This window comes from Bos grunniens, chromosome 11 (assembly GCF_055505025.1).
Source record: "Bos grunniens cultivar Pamir isolate PY7600 chromosome 11, Bosgru_T2T1.0, whole genome shotgun sequence".
In the NCBI taxonomy this organism is placed as follows: domain Eukaryota; kingdom Metazoa; phylum Chordata; class Mammalia; order Artiodactyla; family Bovidae; genus Bos; species Bos grunniens.
Window position 1 is genome coordinate 57,720,619 of NC_141175.1, and position 22,655 is coordinate 57,743,273.

At 45.7% G+C, this 22,655-nt stretch overlaps 1 protein-coding gene and 1 long non-coding RNA gene across 2 annotated transcripts; one reads left to right on the forward strand and one right to left on the reverse strand.

Annotated features, from left to right (window-relative positions):
- Window positions 1–221: 221 nt before the first annotated feature.
- Window positions 222–1,242, forward strand: TMSB10 (thymosin beta 10). Its single transcript, XM_086326514.1, has 3 exons — window positions 222–284; window positions 562–676; window positions 958–1,242. Exons 2-3 carry the CDS (start codon window positions 577–579, stop codon window positions 984–986), a joined length of 129 nt encoding a protein of 42 aa, XP_086182640.1. The 5' UTR covers window positions 222–284; window positions 562–576; the 3' UTR covers window positions 987–1,242.
- Window positions 958–19,976, reverse strand: LOC147363107 (uncharacterized). The gene is made up of 3 exons (XR_015136772.1): window positions 19,586–19,976; window positions 17,792–17,843; window positions 958–16,752 (listed from the first exon to the last, which is right to left on the reverse strand). It is a non-coding gene; the product is annotated as an uncharacterized LOC147363107 (long non-coding RNA).
- Window positions 19,977–22,655: the final 2,679 nt, after the last annotated feature.

Below are 22,655 nucleotides of genomic sequence, written 5' to 3' on the forward strand. Positions count from 1 at the left end.
CTCTGGGGTCCACGGAGCTGGGGGAACTGGATGAAGGGACCGCGCGCGGGGAAAGAGCCGGGTCCTGCCCAGCGGGCTGCGGAGCTGAGGGCGCGGTGGGGAAGTGAGCGACCCGCGCTGGCCCCGCCCCCGGCCGCCGGCCCCGCCCCCGCTGCGGCGGGCGAGAGGAGGGGCGTGGCGGGCGCGGCCTATATAAGGCGAGGGGCGGGCGCCGCTCTTTTGTCTTTTGCTGCAGCAACGCGAGTGGAAGCCCCAGGGCCGCGGTCTGGAAGCGGAACTTCTCGGTGAGCGGCGCCCTGGGGCGGAGGCCCAGTCCGGGTGGGGTCAGAGCGGGTTTTCCTGGAGGGTGCGCGGCGGCCTCGTCGGGCGCCTTTCCCCGACGGGACGCCAGGGCGGGCGGGCCACACCCTGGGGCTGCGGAGCCGGGTGCGGGACGCGCCCAGATCCTCGGCCTCCGGAGTGTCGGGAACGCCCCAGCCCGAGTGCCACGTCGTGGAGCGGAGGCGGGGAGGGCAGAGGGGGCCGCTGGCTTCCGGCCAACCGCCTTGATTTGCCCGCTAGGATTGTTCTAAGAAAATGGCAGACAAGCCCGACTTGGGGGAAATCAACAGCTTCGATAAGGCCAAGCTGAAGAAGACTGAGACGCAGGAGAAGAACACCCTGCCGACCAAAGAGAGTGAGTCCGCCCCCGCCTCCGGGTCCGCGGGCTCCCAGCCTAGTCCCCACCCCGCCCTTCCCGTTAACCCAGCCCCACACCCCATCCGGCAGTTGCTTCCCATCGGGCGGCCCCAGCCCCTGTTTCTGTTGCACAAAGCGCCTCTCTCTTCCCAGCCCCACGCCTCTTTCTTAATCCCTAGCCTCGTGGGTGCCTTTCCCAAACCAGGTTTGCAAGCGCCCCGTTTGGGGGGGGTTGCCAGGGATCCCCATCCCCCAGTGTCCATTTCTTGCTCTCCACAGCCATTGAGCAGGAGAAGCAAGCAAAGTGAGATTTCCCGCGAACCTGGAGGATTCTCCACCGCATCATCTTGGAGACCCTAGCCGTGATGTGGAGGAAGAGCCACCTGCAAGATGTACACGAGCGACAAGCTGCACTGTGAACCCGGGCACTCCGTGCCGTCGCCACCGGCCCGCGGGTCTCTGAAGGGGACCTTCCAATCGGACTGCCAAATTTCTCCGGTTTGCCCTGGAATATTATAGAAAATTATTTGTATGATTAATGAAAATAAAACACACCTCGTGGCATGGCTGGCGTGCTCTTGTCTCTTAGTTGAGTATGCGTGGGTAGTGCCGCTGCAGCGAAACCCGCGGCGCGCAGGAGTCGGGAGTTCCTGCGGCAGAGCGGGGGAGGGGGTCGCAGAATGGGCTGGCTTGGAAGGGACCATCTTTTAGTTTTGGATTTGCCTGTTCTCCGTAAGCTTTCATAGGTTATTAGCCACTTATTCTTGCTTATAATGCAATCGATGCAAAATTTAACCCCACTTTTCAGTTCCTGGAAGCTGTCTTGGGAAATGCTTTGGCAAAGGGGCATAAGCTTTGTTTTTGATAAGCTTTTCCAGTCCCACCGCCTTTTTTTTTTTTTTTTTCTGGACACCTCATAATTCTGATGAACACCAGGAGAGAACAGAGAGTTCACGTCAGAGAAGAAAGGGTGGGGGGAAAGACCGAATCCAGAATGTTGGAAATTGGGCGAGGTCACAAAAGTCCCCCATTAGCTTTCTCTTGGGGCCTGAAAGAGGGGGCATGGGAACAGAAACAAAGGCGGGAGCCAGGGAAAATGCCAGAATATCAGAACTGGAGGAACCAGCACCAGAACTAGAGGAGCTGTGGGGGATAGCCTCGCTTTTTGTCTCTTAACCCGAGCTCAAAAGCGTTAGCCGTTAGAGGGAGTGCTGGGCTGAGCAACCTCGGGTGCTGTGATCAGCAGGAAGGGCGGGGATGTGGAGGGAGGGCTGGGGCCGGCAGGGGCGGTAGAACCCTGCTGGGTCACACCCCAGGTCCCATTGGGAAGGACCGGGCCAGCCCGCAGGCCTCCACGAAGGAGGAAAGCCTGATACGGTGGGGCTTTCTGAAGCTTAAGGAACAGGCTTGTGATTCTGGGTGGGGGAGGAGGTTGGGGGGTGGAGTTCCTTCAAAGGAAGATGGTGATAACACATTGTGTAAGGATTTGTCCCCTATCTGCCTGACCATCAGGCTTTCCTAGTAGCTCAGTGGTAAAGAATTCACCTGCTTATGCAGGAGATGCAGGTTCAATCCCTGAGTTGGGAAGATCCCCTGGAGGAGGGACGGCAAACCACCCCAGTATTCTTGCTTGGAAAATCCTCTGGACAGAGGAGCCTGGCGGGCTATATAGTCCATAGGGTTCCCAAAGAGTCAGAAACGGCTGAGCATACAGTGCACTGCCTGACCATCGGGCTGGATGGTGGGTGAGGGCAGATATTTGAAGTGTGACCCCTGTCCAAAGGGACCTTAAAATCCAGTGGGTAAGACCTCTGGGACCACAATCAGGGACACCTAGGCTGAGGGAGTCATGGCTCTTTTGACATGGAGGGGCTTGACAGTGAGACCTGCCCTATGGAGGCTAAGTGGGCCTGGGGAAGAGAAATAAGGGACACACAGAGGCCATCAGGCCAAGGGACACTAATCTTTGCTGGATATGTGCTATGGGCCAGGCACTGTGCTCAGAGCTTTAATTCTCAAAAACTATTAAGGCAGGATCACTGCCTTAATGCATGCGATCCCTGGGTTGAGAAGATCCCCTGAAGGAGGAAATGGCAAGCCACTCCAGTTTTCTAGGCTGGGAAATCCCATGAACAGAGGAGACTACAGACAGGCTACAGTCCATGGGGTCACAAAGAGTTGGACACTACTGAGCACGCACATGCATGCATGCATGCACACATTAAGGCAGAATGATTATCATCCATGTTACTGATGGGGAAACAGATTCAGAGAGACAAGGAATTTGCTAAAGACACACAGCCAGTGAGAAGTGGAGCCAGAATCTGGGGCCAAGGGTGTGGTTTGGGGGACCTTAACAACCTGACGCTCAGTATATCTCTTGTGTCCGTTTTGTGAGCATCCACTCCTTGAAACATTAATAATTGCACCAGTTGGGGTCTATTGTTGGTAGACTGAGGAAAAAGGAAATAAATCACCACCACCTTCAAAAACAGCACAGTTGTCTGCGGGGCAAGAGGGCTTTGGAGGAATATAAAGCTGGATGGGGGATCAGTGGGCTGGAGTGAGAGAGATTGGGAGCGCCTCTGCTGCTTTCCGTGGGATGGTCAAGGGGGGGTGTCTCTCAGAGAAGGGGGCCTGCAACAAAGATCTAGGGATTCGAGGAGGAGAAAAGTAAACACCTGGAGGGATAAGATAAGCATGTTCCCTAGGGGAGGAACAGCAAGTGCATGCTCACCCAGTGGCTGCTGAGGAAAAGCAAAAAGCTGGGCTGGAACGGGCATGGCCTAAGGAGCTGAGGTGTGAGAGGCCAGGATGGGGAGGCAGGTCTTGACATCCTTGGGCTGTTGGAAGGTTGACTGCTAAGGGGTTCCCTTCCCCATCCCAAGGTGCTGCATAGGCACCCCTCATGGGGATGAAGCATCTTGTCTGGCCACACCCCACTAAGGCCCCTTCTGGACCAGCCTGCTCTCCGGGGGCTCCATCTGGGACACAGGTCGCAGGCCCTCTATTCCCCAGATCCCACTGACTCCTCATCCCCAGTAGGGCCACTCAGGAGAACACAGATTTCCATTCCTGTGACCCTCTTCTTCTCCAAAGATTCCCATGACTTTCTCACCTCCTCTCCAGGAAATCCTTTCTATTCTGAGGTGGTGGGGAGCCCATGAGAGCCTTGCTCTTCCTAAGAATTTAAGAAGACAAAAATAAGGAGGAGATTTTAAGACACTTTTGCTTTTCCACTCAGAGACAATGAGTTGATTGAATGGGGCCTGGCCCTGGTGGGGAAAGGAGATGCGGATGGACAAGGCAGGTGTGAGTTATCATTTCAGAAAGCTGATCACACTGCATTGGTTTACGAGGTAAGACTGCCCTTCCTCAACCCATCCGGGTTCCTGAGCTGTTTCAAGGGGTGCACATCTAGGTACCACTCAGCCTGAATGGTAGAACCCCCAGAAGACAGACCCAGAAGGCCAAGTACTGGCCAAGAGGCCCACCTTCCTAGGCCCCATCTCTTTCCCCCTGATTGATCCCAGGAAATCCTATGGGTGTCAGAACCAAGAACCGGGGTGTCAGAGAACGCTGAAGCAGCTCAGGCCGACCCTCACGCCCCCTCCTCCCTCCCTCACCCCACCACTTTTATTCCTCCCGCCTGGGAATAGTGACACCCTTGGGAAAGTTATACTCAATTTCTGGTTTCTGCCCTTTTCCTCCTATCTACAATAAACTGTGGAAAATTCTGAAAGAGATGGGAATACCAGACCACCTGACCTGCCTCTTGAGAAACCTATATGCAGGTCAGGAAGCAACACTTAGAACTGGACATGGAACAACAGACTGGTTCCAAATAGGAAAAGGAGTTCGTCAAGGCTGTATATTGTTACCCTGCTTATTTAACTTCTATGCAGAGTACATCATGAGAAACGCTGGGCTAGAGGAAGCACAAGCTGTAATTAAGATTGCCGGGAGAAATATCAATAACCTCAGATATGCAGATGACACCACCCTTATAGCAGAAAGTGAAGAGGAACTAAAGAGCCTCTTGATGAAAGTGAAAGAGGAGAGTGAAAAAGTTGGCTTAAAGCTCAACATTCAGAAAACGAAGATCATGGCATCTGGTCCCATCACTTCATGGGAAATAGATGGGGAAACTGTCAGACTTTATTTTTTGGGGCTCCAAAATCACTGCAGATGGTGACTGCAGCCATGAAATTAAAAGACACTTACTCCTTGGAAGGAAAGTTATGACCAACCTAGATAGCATATTCAAAAGCAGAGACATTACTTTGCCAACAAAGGTCCGTCTAGTCAAGGCTATGGTTTTTCCAGTGGTCATGTATGAATGTGAGAGTTCGACTGTGAAGAAAGCTGAGCACCGAAGAATTGATGCTTTTGAACTGTGGTGTTGGAGAAGACTCTTGAGAGTCCCTTGGACTGCAAGGAGATCCAACAAGTCCATTCTAAAGGAAATCAGTCCTGGGTGTTCTTTGGAAGGACTGATGCTAAAGCTGAAACTCCAGTACTTTGGCCACCTCATACAAAGAGTTGACTCATTGGAAAAGACTCTGATGCTGGGAGGGATTGGGGGCAGGAGGAAAAGGGGATGACAGAGGATGAGATGGCTGGATGGCATCACCAACTCGAAGGACGTGAGTTTGAGTAAACTCCGGGAGTTGGTGATGGACAGGGAGGCCTGGCGTGCTGAGATTCATGGGGTCGCAAAGAGTCGGACACGACTGAGTGACTGAACTGAACCGAAGCATTCAGAAACCAGTTATTGGTCCAATAACAAAATGAAGCTTGCTTTGAAACTAGAATACAATTGTAATGTTCCTTTTTAAACACACCTGAATTGAATTTCTGGTTTCGTTTCCTTTTTAAAAAAAAAAATTATTTTTGGTTGCACTGGGTCTTCATTGCTGCACACGGGCTTTCTCTAGTTGTGGTGCACGGGCTTCTCACTGTGGTGGCTTCTCTCGATGCAGAGCACAGGCTCTAGGGCACACAGGCTTCAGTAGTTGCGACTCGTGGGCTTTAGCTGCTCCCCAGCATGTGGAATAATCCTGGACCAGAGATCAAACCGTGTCTCCTGCGTTGGCACGCAGATTTTGAGCCACTGTACCACCAGGGAAGTCCTGGTTTCATTTTCTTTTTATTTATTTATTTACTTATTTATTTGACTGTGCTGGGTCTTAGTTGAGGCATGTGAGATCTAGTTCCCTGACCAGGGATCGAACCTGGGCCTCCTGCATTGGGAACACAGAGTCTTAACCACTGGACCACCAGAGAAGTCTCTCATTTTCTTATTTCATTTCTAAGACGAGCTTTGATAATTAGGCTTCCGTGTTGTGAATAGAGCTCAGGGCTTGGGACTTTCCACTGCTGCAGGGTGCACCAGAGTGCTCAGGAAGACAGAAGGTTCCCCCATACACATTCCACCTCCTATTCATGATGCGCTCAGTGCTTGTATGTAACCCAGGCTGCTGGAGCTGGGAAACCAGATGGAGGCTGCCTCAGGGAGCACCTAGGCTAGATCAGAAGGAAGTCCCAACACTTTCCAATCCCCCAGATTGCACTTCCCAATCCCCCAGATTGCTCTCCCACCCTCTTCTCTCACCCTCAGACAAACATTTTCTCTTCTCAGGCAATATTAGATGCCTTAAAATAATAATCTCTCTAGATCCCTCACTCAGCTTCCCCTAATGTTAGCATCTTACTTCATCATAGTCCAGTTATCACAATCAAGAAATTAATGTTACATTATTATTAATCCCACTTCTGGGCATATACTCAGACAAAACTACAATTTGAAAAGATCCATGCACCCCTATGTTCATAGCAGCACTATTTACAATAGTGAAGACATGGAGGCAACCTAAATGTCCAATGACAGATGAATGGATAAAGAAGACGTGGTACATATACACAGTGAAATATTCCTCAGCCATTAAAAGAAATGAAATAATGCCATTTGCAGCAAAATGGATGGACCTAGAGATTATCGTACTAAGTGAAGTAGGTCAGAAAAAGACAAATGCCATACGATATCACTTATATGTGGATTCTAAAATACAACACAAATGAACTTACCTATGAAGCAGAAACAGACTCACAGATATAGAGAATAGACTGTGGTCGCCAAGGGGGAGGTGGGGGGAGGGGAGGGAAGGACTGGGAGTTTGGGATTAGCACATGCAAACTCTTATATGTAGGATGGATAAATGACAAGTGCCTACTGTATAGCACAAGAAACTGCATTCAGTATTTTGTGATAAACTGTAATGGAAAAGAAGGAAACGGCAACCCACTCCAGTGTTCTTGCCTGGAGAATCCCACGGACAGAGGAGCCTGGCGGGCTACAGTCCATGAGGTCGCAAAGAGTCAGACACAACTGAGCAACTAAGCACATATGGCATATATGTGTGTGTGTGTGCGCGCGCGCGAGCTAGGTTGCTTCAGTTGTGTCCCACTCTTTGCCACTCCATATATATATGTATATATATAACTGAATTACTTTGCAGAACACCAGAAACTGACACAGCATCATAAATCAACTATACTTCATACTCCAACTATACTATATTTTCTTAAAATTTAAAATTTTAATTATCCTACTATTAACTAAATAAAGATCTTATTCAAATTTCACCAGTTTTCCCATGAATGTCCTTTCTCTGTTCCAGGATCTTAACCAGGGTCCCACGTAACATTCAGTTATTTCTCTTTAGTGTCCTGCAATCTGTGACCGATCCTCGGTCTCTCCCTTTTTTTTAATGACCTTGACACTTCTTATAAGTGTACCATCAAGTCTCTGCTGAACGTATCTCAATTCAGGTTTGTCTTGTTTTCCCGTGATTCGACTGATGTCCTAGATGTGTTTTTGTAAGCTGCTCCACATTCTTTTTGGAGTGGAAAGAAAATGCTACGTGCCTTTGTTCCCATGCTTTTCCCCACCTTCTGTCATTTCCCTTGAATGGGAAAAACCCTCCTGTGTTTCTCCTCTCTACTCTTCCTGCACTGCTCAACCAGATGTGCAGGAAAAACTCTGCTGTTTCTCCTTTACTGCAACACTCTACTCAAAGAATACCCTACCTCGGGTCACCAAATGGCTGGGTTTTCCATACCAGGCAATTCTCTGATTCTCCGGACACCAGCTGGGTGTCCCACAGTTCAGTTCAGTTCTGACATTGCCTACCCAGAGTTAGCAGCAGAGCACGCAGGTTAACGGCTCAGTGCCACAAAACTGCCCTCTCCCCCAACTTCAGACACCAACTGCAAGTCTGGCTTGACAGTAGGCATTTAATAGACTGAGGCTGAGCAGAGCATGCCATGACCCAGTGACCCCAGGCCTAGTGATGCATTCCAGAGAAATGTGTTCACCAAAGGACATGTCCAAGAATGTTCCACTCATATTAGTAAGAGCAAAAACAACCCAAACATCCATCAACAGAATGAATAGACAGATCTGATGTGTTCACACAATCAGTCATTGAGTTACTCATCAATAAAAAGGAGCCAAGTGCTGATACCTAATATTGTGTGATTAAATTTGGATGACATTCTAGAAAAGGCAAGAATACCTTTTGATAATACAAGTAACAATATCTTCTGGGGTGATGAAAACACTGTATTCCTTGACCAAAGTGGTCACTATGTGAGTGCATATGTGTGTAAAAAGTTATCAAGACGGACACTTACCATTCATGCTCGTATGTACTTCTCCATATGTATGTTTTACTTCACTAAAAAGATTTTATAATCCTATGAAAAGCTAAGGATTCCCAGCTTGTAATACTGCATACTATTAGCTCAGAGGAAAAAGCAGAAAATTATGTAAACAGAGCCCATAGCTGGTTCCCAGGGGCAAAAGGAAACCACATTCCTCTGGCCCTTTCCTTCCTTCTTCCCTGCCTTTGAGTGTTTCCCCATTTGGAATGACCCTCCATCTCTTTTCTAATTTGTCAAATATTAGCCATCCTACAAAACCTTACAAACCACCTTCTCCAGTTAACCCACCTGGATTTCCCAACCAATGGCATTTCTCTCTGTCCTACCTGCCTCTCTCTATTGGTTCCTGCACACATCTACCACCTTATTCCTTAGACTGAATAGAAGATATGTATTCATTGATACTGGTGACTCCCACAGTAGCCAGTATATAGCTGACACTCAATAAACACTTATTGAACTGTCACTGAAATACCCCCATCCTGGCCACCTCACCTGCTCCGTCTCGGCCACACTCAAGTCAGGCTGCTACCAGGCCCCCCACTGTCTTACTGTGGATTCTCTTGTGCATTGACAGGGCCTAAGCATGATGGGCATGTGGTTCAGGGAAGCCGAACAGCTTCATTTCCCTCCCAGAACCAGAACAGGATGCAGTCCTATGACAATGAGGGGAAGTACAGTGAATTCACAATTGAGGTTGTTGATGGAAAGCTATTTATTAATTACCCAGATGGTAACTGAGTCTCAACCAGTTCAAAGATTTTAGATATTGGGTGCTGATTTCTGTGAAATGCAGAGGCTGTGTTCTTGTTCAGTTCAATTTAGCAGGCATTTTTTGAGCGCCCAGTGAGTGCTTATCACTGTACTAAGCCTGTGGAAGCTGTAAAAGACAAAAGTCAACAAACTATAAAAGACCTAATGAAGTAAACGGTAAAGAGAGAGAAATAAGCCCGGCACCATGGGAAGTTATGTGAAGTAGTTGTTAACTCTGGACAGGAGGCTGCTTTATGGGGAAGAAGCATTTGAAAGAAGACCCAGAGGAGCAAGAATGAGAGCAGGACTTTCTTAACAGAAGGAGTAATGCATAACGATATCATAGCACTTCCATGGGGGGAAAGAGCAGTGGTTCAGTGAAAACAGAAGAAGCTTCAAAATCACCCTAGAAAGGTAAGTTGAGCTCTTTATCCTGTAGACAGTTGAGAGCCACTGCAGATTTCAGGTTGGGGCAAAGTGATCTGGAATGTATTTGATAGAATATAAAGGATGTTGCGGCATACACAGAGGGTTATCTACCTGACCACTATCACCACCCCCACCATCATCACTACCACCACCACCACCATCACCCCCACGTCTAACGTCACCACGCACTTCTCATTCTTTCCCATCCTGCCTTCTTCATGTTCAATGGAAGCTCAGTTGTATTTAGATATGAAGCAGCTGATGAGCTTCAAGGGAAACAGCCCCAGGAGTGAGTCTTGCTTATGTAAACCTAGGGATCCAGGGTTCAGCATCATAGAAATTTGTGCAGTTGTTTTGTTTCTGTGTGATTGTCACAATGATTAGGGGACATTGTTGTCAGTTCATAGACAAGGATCAGGAATGCTTGACATCCTGCAATGCACAGGACAATCCCACACACCAAAGATTTGTCCTGTGCCCTGCATGACTTTTTAAAAGACTCTTCATTGTAGTATAATTATGTATAGAAAAAGATACGCAGGTCCTAAGTGTACAGCCTGATGAATCTTCACAAACTGAATACATCCCAGTGCCTACTTCCAGTCATACATCGACCCTAATTTCTGATAGAATGTACACCAGTATGGTCACTTTTGAACTTTACATAAATGAACCCATGACATGTGAATAAACCACTAGACATTTCTGTAGATGAATACTCTATTATAATCATTAACTCCAACAACAACAAATTTTGCACAATTTAATTCTACACTGCATTTTCTGAGAATGCAACCGTCATGTAAATGTAAATTAAGGGATGCCTTTTTTAAAAGCTCAGAGTTTTACAAAGAGTTGATCACAACTGCAGAAAATCACCGCACTGAGAGCAATCTCTCTCTTGGTTTTTAATTGTTGATACAGCACAGTTGTATCAGTTTTCATCTGAAGCTGCTGAGTTCACGGTAATGCTACATACAGGTCAAATATACATAAAGTACAGATTGCTTTTTTATGTGCAGAATATTTTTGTGCTATTTTTTTCCATTTTTTTAAATTGGAGAATAATTATTTACCATGTTGTGTTGATTTCTGCCATACAACAATGTGAATCAGCCATAAGTTTACATATGTCCCCTCCCTCTTGAACCTCCCTCCTCACTCCCACACCATTCCACCCCTCTGGGTTGCCACTGAGTCCTGGGTTGAGCTCTCTGTCTTACATAGGAACTTCCCACTAGCTTTCTATTTTGCATATGGTAATGTATATTTTTTAATTCTACTCTCTCAGTTCGTGCCCCCCACTCCTTCCTGCACTGTGTCCGCAAGTCTGTTCTCTATGTCTGTGTGTTTCTTCCTGCCCTGCAAATAGGCTCAGCAGTACCACTTTTTTAGATCCCATATATACGCATTAGTGTATGATATTTGTTTTTCACTTTCTGACTTATTCCACTCTGTATAACAAGTTCTAGGTTCATCCACCTCACTAGCACTGACTCAAATTCATTCCTTTTATGTGTGCCATATTAGTCAGCTTTTGACAGCTTGTGCTCCTGCAACAAACATCTCCAAAAATGTCAATGGCTTACAATGACAAAAATTTATTTTTTGGTTCATGTATACACCAGCGGAAGCTCTGCTCCTGTTCCATATGTCTCTTTCACTACAAAAGCCAGGCCAAAGGAGCAACCTTATCTAAGACATGCTGCTGTCATGGCAGAAGGAAAGAGGAGTGGTGGAACCACACAATGGCTTTTCAAGCTCTTCTCAGAAGTGACACTTCCATTCACATTACACTGACCAAAGCAAATCATAAAGCAAGCCTGACATCAATTGAGCGAGGCAATATAAGTCCCATGCCATCAGTCTGGGATATATAATTCTGATATAGCGAAGGCAGGGAATAATTTGGAGTCCTAATATAATTTACCATATATACTGAAATGTATATCCATATAATTTTTGTAAATTATCTTTATTTCACTTTTATATTTCCAATGAGGACTTGTAAGGATTTGTTTTTTGAGTATGGGTGTGGATAGATTATATTATCTTCAATTTTCATTTCAGGAAAGAGGAGTGCTATAAAATATTTACACAAAAGGAGATGTTCTAAGAGGTTCTAAGAGGCTGAGAACCAGTGGTCTGAATCACTCATGGTAATTCCATTCCCTTGCAGAAATTGACTAAAGAATACGTATAGGTTGCAATTCTGGCCAGGGAGACTCAAGAGGAAACTCTCAGGAGGACTTCTGAGATGATGATAATTGTGCTTTGAGGAAATAAGGGAAAATTGCACATGTCACTGTGTAAGCGTGTTAACCTTGAACTACAACAGTCGTCTTAAAGCCACAAAGGGCCATGCCAAAATGCTGAGTGTGGAAAAATGAAAAGAATCTGGGTAACTGAGGAGCTGCTAAGTTTTCCTGAAAATGCCTCAAATTTGAACTTTTTGTTATACGAAACAATACATTTTTCTGATATTCAAGGAAATCTGTAGTTGAGTTTTCTGTTCCTGGTAGTCAAAAGTATGCTACAATCACCTGGAATGGGAAGACTCTGGGGGCAGAGATGTTAGTATGTAGAATATTGTAATAGTCCAGGCAAGAGTTAATGAGGGCACTTCTCCAGTGGTCCAATGGTTAAGAATCCATTTTCCAACGCAGGGAACGCGGGTTCAATCCCTGGTCTGGGAGCTAAGATCCCACCTGCCACAAGGCAACTAAGCCCCAGTGCAGCCAAAACAAAAAACAAACAGAAACAAAACATACATAAAGAGGTAATGAGGACTTGAATGAGAGGAAGACCTGCACGTAGTGGTGTGTTGGTAAGTGCTTCACAACCAGTTCTCAGTTCGGGGTGGAGGTGGATAGGAGCCAGGTTGGTAGCATTTGCCAACATCTATTAGCTTCCATGGTGGCTCAAACGGTAAAGAAGCTGCTGCAATGCAGGAGACTTCAGTTTGATCCCTGGTTTGGGAAGATCCCTTGGAGGAGGGAATGGCAACCCACTCAAGTATTCTTGCCTGGAGAATCCCCATGGACCGAGGAGCCCGGCAGGTTACAGTCCATGAGGTCGCAAAGAGTCGGTCACAACTGAGAGACTATGCACAGTACAGCAATTATTGCCAATACCAAGCTACCAACAGTTTAACCACCAGCTTGTCTGCTTTCTGAAAATTCAACAATTACTTGCAAGATGGCACCAGCTGGCTTCAGCATACCCCTGGCTGTGTGGCTAGGAAACCCAGACAGATAGGCAGGACTAGTAAAACTCCAGATTATGTGGACAGTTACAGAAGCTGTAATCTGACAAACAGGCAAACAAAAACATACTTTTGCTCATCTCTGTAACATTTCCCAGGAAGTACACTGGGAGACACAGTATCACTTTGGAGGGTAATTTTACAGTCAACAAATAAGTGAAAGTCCCCCAGTCGCGTCTGACTCTTTGTGACCCCATGGACTGTAGCCTGCCAGGTTCTTCTGTCCATGGAATTCTCCAGGCCAGAATACTGGAGTAAGTAGCCATTCCCATCTCCAGGGGATCTTCCCAACCCAGGAATCGAACCCAGGTCACCCGCATTGCAGGTGCATTCTTTACCATCTGTGCCACTAGGGAAGCCCCAAATAAGGATCATAAATTAATTTTATGACCAGCACATTGTACAGAGATACAATAAAACAAGGCCATGATAAAGTGGGTGTCTCTGGCACTGAGCCCTGGGATGGGCAGGGTGAACTTGTAAGACATCACAGTGTCCTAAAACCTGCATCAGGCAAAACACCAATGGGAGTCTGGGTGGAAGCACACGGGGGGAGGAGAGTAGGCTAGGTTGGCCAGAATCAGCAAGTTATTAGGGCCAGTCAGAGTGGAGATGCTATAGTTCAATCCATGGATGCTGTTATCAATCCACGGACTTTAACCTGCCAGGCTCCTCTGTCCATGGGATTTTCCAAGCAAGAATACTAGAGTGGGTTGCCATGCCCTCCTCCAAGGGATCTTCCCCACCCAAGGATCGAACCCATGTCTATTGTGTCCTCTGCATTGGTAGGCGGATTCTTTACCACTGAGCCACCTGGCAAGCCCAACTGATCCATTACTTTCTCCATTTATTCAACCACCATTTATTGAGCATCTGTTAAGTACTGGGTTCTAAGTAGGCTTGGGATAAACAAAAGGGATTTCTTGGACCTCATACTCTCAAAGGTAAGATGAACAGGTAAGCTAGATTAATGACAAAATACAGGAACTCTATATTCCAATTTAAAACTAAAAGGGCACTGCTGCTGCTAAATCACACTAGTCTCATTTTATTTAACTTCACAGTGAAATTCAAAAGACTGAACGCTTAACTCTGAGAGATGGCCCTGCTGGCTCTACCCTGAGGTTTCTCAGCATTTACTCTGAATTTCTGTAGCCTTTTTTCTCTGCGTATTGTTCAATTGATGCAGTTCGTACAAATCAAAAAGATTAGAAGGACTTTATTATGGGTGAGAAGATAAAAACCACTGGCCCCATGGATGTTATGCAAGATTATGGAGCACCTAAACCGCAGTTGAGAAAACTTCCTACGTTATGGAGAAATCCTCTTCTCTAGGAAATAAAAAAATTCTCACTCTCATATCAGTATAGCCCCAAAACCTTCATCTGAAGCATCTGTGGCTAAAAAGAACCTATTCTTCAAGTTACTTTTTTCATCCAAATGTTATCTCCTGCCAGGCTGTTTGTTTCCTGATGCCAGGATATTTGATATGGCTTCTTCTTACAAAAAAACCAGTGGCGTGCATGATCATATCATGAGGATTCTTTGGTTTTTTATTTGTAAAAATCGTATGCAACTTGGCTTAAACAAAGAAAATTTTTCATTGAGTCATATCAATGAAAAATCCAGGGAGTAGATTTAGGTTCTGCTTCAGGTGTGCTGACGTGACAATAATCAAGTGATGTCACAGAGACCTGGTTTCTCTCTCTCACTATCACTTCAAACTCCTTTTCAGACTGACCCTTGCCCTCATGATGATAATACAGCTGCTGGAGCCCAGCAACTACATCCTCTCAGGGCTAAGAACATCAGAGAAGAGAGAGCTTCAACCAGTTCAAACAAAAACGCTGGGCCTAATCTTCAACTACCCAAGCTAGGTCAAGTGGCCATCCCTGACACAATTACACTGGCCAGGAGAAGGCAAGACAGGGCCTGGTTTAAAACTAGGTCCCATAATGACCTCTGTGGGAGAAGAATCTAAAAACAGTGGGTATATGTATAACTGAGTCACATTGCTATACAGCAGAAACTAACACAACATTGTAAATCAGCTATGCTCTAATAAAAATTAATTTTAAAAAAGTAAAATAAGGTTAAAAAGTTAGATCTCATGCTAGCCCTGGAGAGAAAGTTTTTAAGGAATTGGCTCACAGGATTATGGAGACTGGCAAATGCAATCTCTGTACCCCAGGTTAGAAACTTAGACAGTTCTTCTACGTTAGAGTCTTACAGCAGAATTCCTTCTTCTCCAGAAAACCTCAACGTTTGCTCTTCATGCCTTCAACTGATTGAATGAGGCCCACCCATGTTACAGCCATAAGCTCTTTTACTTTAAGTTTGTTGTTGTTCAGTCATTGAGTCATGTCTGACTCTTTGCAACCCCATGGACTGCAGCATGCCAGGCTTCCCTGTCCTTCACTGTCTCCCAGAGTTTGCTTAAATTAATTCAGTTCAGTCAGTTCAGTTCAGTTGCTCAGTCATGTTCGACTCTTTGCGACCCCATGAATTGCAGCACACCAAGCCTCCCTGTCCATCACCAACTCCTGGAGTTCACTCAGACTCATGTCCATTGAGTCAGTGATGCCATCCAGCCATCTCATCCTCTGTCATCCCCTTCTCCTCCTGCCCCCAATCCCTCCCAGCACCAGAGTCTTTTCCAATGAGTCAACTCTTTGCATGAGGTGGCCAAAGTACTGGAGTTTCAGCTTTAGCATCATTCCTTCCAAAGAACACCCAGGTCTGATCTCCTTTAGAATGGACTGGTTGGATCTCCTTGCAGCCCAAGGTACTCTCAAGAGTCTTCTCCAAACCACAATTCAAAAGCATCAATTCTTCGGCTCTCAGCTTTCTTCACAGTCCAACTCTCACACCCATACATGACCACTGGAAAAACCATAGCCTTGACTAGACGGACCTTTGTTGGCAAAGTAATGTCTCTGCTTTTGAATATGCTATCTAGGTTGGTCATAACTTTCCTTCCAAGGAGTAAGCATATTTTAATTTCATGGCTGCAATCACTATCTGCAGTGATTTTGGAGCCCAAAAAAATAAAGTCTGACACTGTTTCCACTGTTTCCCCATCTATTTCCCATGAAGTGATGGGACCAGATGCCATGATCTTAGTTTTCTGAATGTTGAGCTTTAAGCCAATTTTTTCACTCTCCTCTTTCACTTTCATCAAGAGGCTTTTTAGTTCTTCTTCACTTTCTGCCATAAGGGTGGTGTCATCTGCATATCTGAGGTGACTGGTATTTCTCCTGGCAATCTTGATTTCAGCTTGTGCTGCTTCCAGCCCAGCGTTTCTCATGATGTACTCTGCATATAAGTTAAATAAGCAGGGTGACAATGTACAGCCTTGATGTACTCCTTTTCTATTTGGAACCAGTTTGTTGTTCCATGTCCAGTTCTAACCATTGCTTCCTGACCTGCATACAAGGTCAAGAGGCAGGTCAAGTGGTCTGGTATTCCCATCTCTTTCAGAATTTCCCACACTTTATTGTAATCCACACAGTCAAAAGCTTTGGCATAGTCAATAAAGCAGAAATAGATGTTTTTCTGGAACTCTCTTGCTTTTTCCATGATCCAGCGGATGTTGGCAATTTGATCTCTGGTTCCTCTGCCTTTTCTAAAACCAGCTTGAACATCTGGAAGTTCACAGTTCACATATTGCTGAAGCCTGGCTTGGAGAATTTTGAGCATTACTTTACTAGCATGTGAGATGAGTGCAATTGTGCAGTAGTTTGAGCATTCTTTGGCATTGCCTTTCTTTGGGATTGGAATGAAAACTGACCTGTTCCAGTCCTGTGGCCACTGCTGAGTTTTCCAAATTTGCTGGCATATTGAGGGCAGCACTTTCACAGCATCATCTTTCAGGATTTGAAAAGTAGGAAGTCAAGAAACACCTGGAGTAACAGGCAAATTTGGCCTTGGAATACAGAATGAAGCAGGGCAGAGGCTAATAGAGTTTTGCCAAGAGAACGCACTGGTCATAGCAAACACCCTCTTCCAACAACACAAGAGAAGACTCTACACATGGACATCACCAGATGGTCAACACCGAAATCAGATTGATTATATTCTTTGCAGCCAAAGATGGAGAAGCTCTATACAGTCAGCAAAAACAAGACCGGGAGCTGACTATGGCTCATATCATGAACTCCTTATTGCCAAATTCAGACTTAAATTTAAGAAAGTAGGGAAAACCACTAGACCATTCATTAAATTAATTTATGAAGCAGAAATCTGGGAAGAGCCTCTGTTCTGAGCCTGGGATCTCCTAGCCTCCAGGCCTGAGTTGCCTACTTTTCAGGCTTCTTTTGAGGGAGAGGAAAAAGCTTCTATGATATTTTAAGTCATTGGGTTTGGGGGATTTTCTGTTATATGAAGGTGTTATATGAGCCTAATTCTATGCAATACAAAAACCAAAGAACATGCAAGTCACTTAAGATAATAAACAAAGTACTAAACAAGGAACCATCTTTTTAAAAATAAAGCATAATTCAAGATGACAGAAATAAGGGAGTATCCTGGTGGCCAAGTGGTTAGGATTCTGGGCTTTCACTGCCATGGTCCAGGTTCAATCCCTGGCTGGGGAACTGAGATCTTACAAGCTGTGCAGCACTCCATCCCTCCACCAAAAAAAGATGGAAATAAGACTAGGGAATTTTTCTAACCATAAATATAAATTCATTTCTTAAATCCTTCTAACTTAGATTGGGTCAAAACCATTTTTTTTTTTTTCAGGAAAAGCACATCAGCAACAGTTTTCAAAACAGTTAGCGTGTTAACAAACAAAGTAAAATTCAAACCAGAAGATAGTAAACATTTAAAGAGTGTTGTCTAATATTGCCACTATCTTAAAAACCTTCGCAAACTTTTATGCACTGAATAACATCACACACACACACACACACACACACACACACACACACACACTGTTACCACTTAGAAGAGTGCCAGGTCCAGATGGTTTCACAGATGACTTCTTTCAAAGCTGCAATAAAGCAGTAACTTCAATACCTCAAAATGTGTGTCAGTAGCTAGAAAAAAAACATATGTCTACCCAAACATTTTACACAGCCAAAATGATCCTATAAACAAAAGCTACTATGAATATTATTGAAAAATTCTAAATAAAAATACTAGCAAAATTAATCAGGAAATACATCAAAATAATACTACGACAATGCTGCTAATTAAAGTTTACTACAAGAATGCAAGGATATTTCAATATCAGGAAGTCTATTGTCATCATTCAGTACATTCATTGGTAAAGGAAAAAATATGTTTACCTTGATATGAGCCTCAAAGTTTGTTGTTTTTAATTTCAAGAGCTATATCTAATCTTTTTTAAGTTCTTGGTAAACTAATAATAGATGAGTTCTTTCTTAAAAGGACTAAAAATATCTGGCTCATATTAACAGCCAACATCTTATCTAATGGTGAAACATCAGAATGGTTCCCTTTAAAATCAGGAAAGAGATAAGGTTGTGAATTAGCCCCACTGTGTTTCAACATCATTCTGGAGGTCTTAACTATCACCTTAAGCTAATAAAAAGAAATAGGAGGAATTTATTATGAAAAATAAAAAAGAGAAATGTCATAATTGCAAATAATATATTTATCCAAAGTAAGATTTGGTAAATAAATGTTAGAATTATTCAGAGAACCTGGTGAGGTTATTTAGATCACAAAGTGAACATAAATCAATCGCAGCAATAATTAGTTAGAATATATACAGACAAATGCCATTCATAAAGTAAAAAGAAAACCTAGCAGACTATATTTTCAATAAACCCTGGTAGACTGTATTTTTTAAATTCTCAGCAACAGTAAATCCCATTCCACATGCTCTTCCTCAGTATGTCCTGGCCACTGCCCCATAAGGGATAGAGTTCAAGTCCCCAGCCCTTAAACCCAGTCTGGCCTTGTGACTTGCTGGGAATCAATAGAATTCAGCTGACTTCTAAGGCTAAGCCAGAAAAGGGCATGCCTCGTTCCCCTGGGATGCCTGCTCCCATCCATATGCCAGGTAACAAGTCTTATCCTCTGTGGCCACCAGGTTGGAGGGGCCACTCTCAGCACTCCAGTTTACAGCCCCCCACAGTCCCAGTTGAGCCCAGCCTTCCCACAATACCATCAAGGGAGCAGATGTGTGATGATACCACCTTGGAGCTTCTAGACCACCCCGTTTGCTACCTGAGTACCAAGAAGTGACCTCAACTGATGTGACAAAGAGCAGCATTGCCCAGTTGAAGTGGCTCAAACTCTTGGCCCTCAGAATGCAAAATGGTGCAGCCACCAAGGAAAACAGCTTGGGGATTTCTCCAAGTTAAACATAGAACAGTCATAAGACCCAGCAACTCCACTCTTCTCCTGGAGAAGGAATGGCAACCCACTCCAGGAGGTGGAAATGGCAACCCACTCCAGTATTTTTACTGGAGAATTCCATGGACAGAGGAGCCTGGTAGGCTACAGTCCATGGGGTCACAAAAGAGTCAGACACAACTGAGTGAATAAACAGCAACAATTCCACTCTTACATACATATCCCAAAGAACTGAAGGCAGAACTTGATGTTTGCACACTCATGATCATGGGAGCATTGATCACAGTGACCAAAAGGGAGAAACAACCCTAAACTCCAACAACAGATGAATGGATAAATAAAATATGATATATACAAATATTAGAATATTTATTCAGCCATGAAAGGGAATGAAATTTTGATACCTACCTCAACATGGATGAATCTTGAAACCATTATGCTTAGTGAAATAAGCCAGACACAGAAGGACAAATATTGTATGGTTCCACTTGTATGAGGGACCTAGAATAGGCAAATTCATAGAGAAAACAGGAAACAGAACAGCAGTTACCAGGGGCTGGGGGAAGTGAGGTAACTAATAGTGTGTGCTTAGTCACTTGGATGTGTCTGACTCTTTTGCAACCCCGTGGACTATAGCCCTTCAGGCTCCTCTGTCCATGGGATTTTTCAGACAAGAATACTGGAGTGGGTCACCATTTCCTACTCCAGGGGATCTTCCAGACCCAAGGATCGAAACTATGTCTCCTGTGTCTCCTGCATGGCAGGTGGATTCTTTACCCACTGAACCATCAAGGGACGGGAGGAGTGTGGAGTTATTGTTGATGGGTACAGAGTTTTTGTTGGGGATGATGAAAAAGTTTTGGGTATAGATAGTGGTAATTTTTACAAAATACTTTGAACGCAGTTAATACCACTCAATTTTATACTTGAAAAGGGTTAAAATGGGAAATTTTACATCATATACACTTTACCACAATAAAAAAATTTTCCTGATCCACAGAATACATCAGATAGCAAAATAGGCAGAGCCACTAATATGAGGTTTTTGTTCAGCAGCAAAGCAGAACAAAACGCGCTTAGGAAAAAAGTCAAGCAAGAAATGTACAGAACACGCCAAAACTCTACTGGTGGAAACTGAGTAAGATTTGAATACGATGGGAGAGAAATTAGTCAGAGTTCTCTAGTCAGGGTTTTTAGAGAAACGGAAGGTCCTGCCACTTCCTCCCTGTGTGTGCATGCATGCTCAGTCGTGTCCGACTCTCTGCAACTCCATGGACTGTAGCTCACCAAACTCCTCTGTCCATGGGATTTCCCAGGCAAGAACACTGGAGTGCGTTGCCATTTCCTTCTCCAATGCATGCAAGTGAAAAAGTGAAAGTAAAGTCACTCAGTCGTGTCCGACTCTTAGCGACCCCATGGACTGCAGCCTACCAGGCTTCTCCATCCATGGGGTTTTCCAGGCAAGAGTATTGGAGTGGGGTGCCATTGATGTATGCTAAATCCATCACAGTTTGCTCCTCATCAGTGTTGCTTACCAATACATCTGTCACCCAGAACATGATTGGTACCAAGGGATGTTTGTCCCACTATAATCTTTATGTGTGTGTGTGTTAGTCGCTGGCTGCACTGGGTCTCTTTGTTGCAGCACATGGGATCTTCAGTTGTGGCGTGTGGGATCTAGTCCCCTGATCAGGGATCCATCCCTGGCCCTCTGCCTTGGGAGCACAGAGTCTTAGCCACTAGACCACTAGGGAAGTCCCAACCCCACTATAATCTTGATCAAAGAAAGAAGTGAAAGAAAGTGAAGTTGCTCAGTCGTATCCGACTCTGCGACCCCATGGACTGTAGCCCACCAGGCTCCTCCATCCATGGAATTTTCCAGGCAAGAGTACTGGAATGGGTTGCCATTTCCTTTTCCAAGGAATCTTCCCAACCCAGGGATTGAACCCAGGTCTCCTGCATTGCAGGCAGACACTTTACCACTTGAGTCACCAGGGAAGACCAATCTTTATCAAACTAGTATACAAACACATGTAAGAATATCCTTGGGGCTTCCCAGGTGGCATTAGTGGTAAGGAATCTGTCTGCCAGTGCAGGAGACATGAGTTCCATCCCTGGATCAGGAAGATCCCCTGGAGAAGGAAGTGGCAACTCACTCCACTATTCTTGCCTGGTGAATCCTATGGACAGAGGAGCTTGGTAGGCCATAGTCCATGAGGTCGCAAAGAGTTGGACACGACTGAGCATCTGAACACGAATACTCTTATGTACATGTAATAAAAACAATGCTAGAAAATCATATTCTTTTTATTAAGCTGCAAAAGGGGATCCTTACAAAGCAAGTCTGTAGGCGTCTCCCTTATTCCCATGCCATAGGCCACCCTCTTCCAAACAGATTGCTGCCTAGCCCCTTCTTTTTAGAAATTCTAGAGGTCTTAAAGGCCATAGAAAGGCTTCCCTGGTGACTCAGATGTAAAGAATCCTCCTGCAGGATGAGGAGGGTTTGATCCGTGGGTGGAGAAGATCCCCTGGAGAAGGTAATGGCTACCCACTCCAGTTTTCTCACCTGGAGAATTCCGTGGACAGAGACGCCTGGCAGGCTACAGTCCATGGGGCCCCAAAGAGTCAGAGAGGACTGAGCAACTAACACTTTCACTTCACAGAACATAGACACAAGGCAGATGAGTGGCCCTTTAGACAAGGCTGTCCCATTGCTTATGCTCAGCTCGCCTGGAGGTTCCTGGCTGTTGGAAGCCCTCCCATGACCGTGTCTCCCCCTCTGCCAGCAGGCTCAGAGTGCTAAGAGGGTCTTTCCAGAACCCCTGGGTCACATTCTGGGGGTGGGGGGTTGGGGTGTCTGCCTGGCCTATCTAGATGCCAGTCCACTTAGTCCTCAAGCCTGGCCACCCCCAGGGGGATACAGGGCTGGACTAGGCAAGTGGAACGTGCACGGCTGGTACTGCCAATTCGAGCATCATGAGAAGGTCTGATGACTCCAATAACAAGTTCTTGAGTCAGCACCACCGTCCACGTGGAAACGAATTGAGCCTGGGGGTGTTTAGAACCAACCACGGGGCAGAAGGGAGGGGAATGTACCATAAATCCGGTCTCTAGTGGGCTCAGGGCTCCAGGGCCATGAGGGGCAAAGGGCGGCTTGAGATTCAAAAGCGCCACAGACCTGCCTCCCTGGTCTTCGGCCGCCGCAGAGCCCCCGAGGGAGGGATGAGCGCCGACTGGCGGCCGGCCGTGGAGGCGGCCACAGACTGAGTGAGCCCGGTAATTTGTCACACCGAGAGCCTGCTCCGTGCCCGGCGGCGACGTTGCACAACTTGCCCCGGGGGACACCGTTCTGACAAAGTCCAGTGGAAAGTTGCCCCTTGGAGTGAAGCTATGCAGCGGTCCTGTCTCAGCCTGTGAGGACCCCACAAGCCTGCGGGGGAGCGGGAACGCTCGAGCAGGGGCTTTCTGGACAACGGAT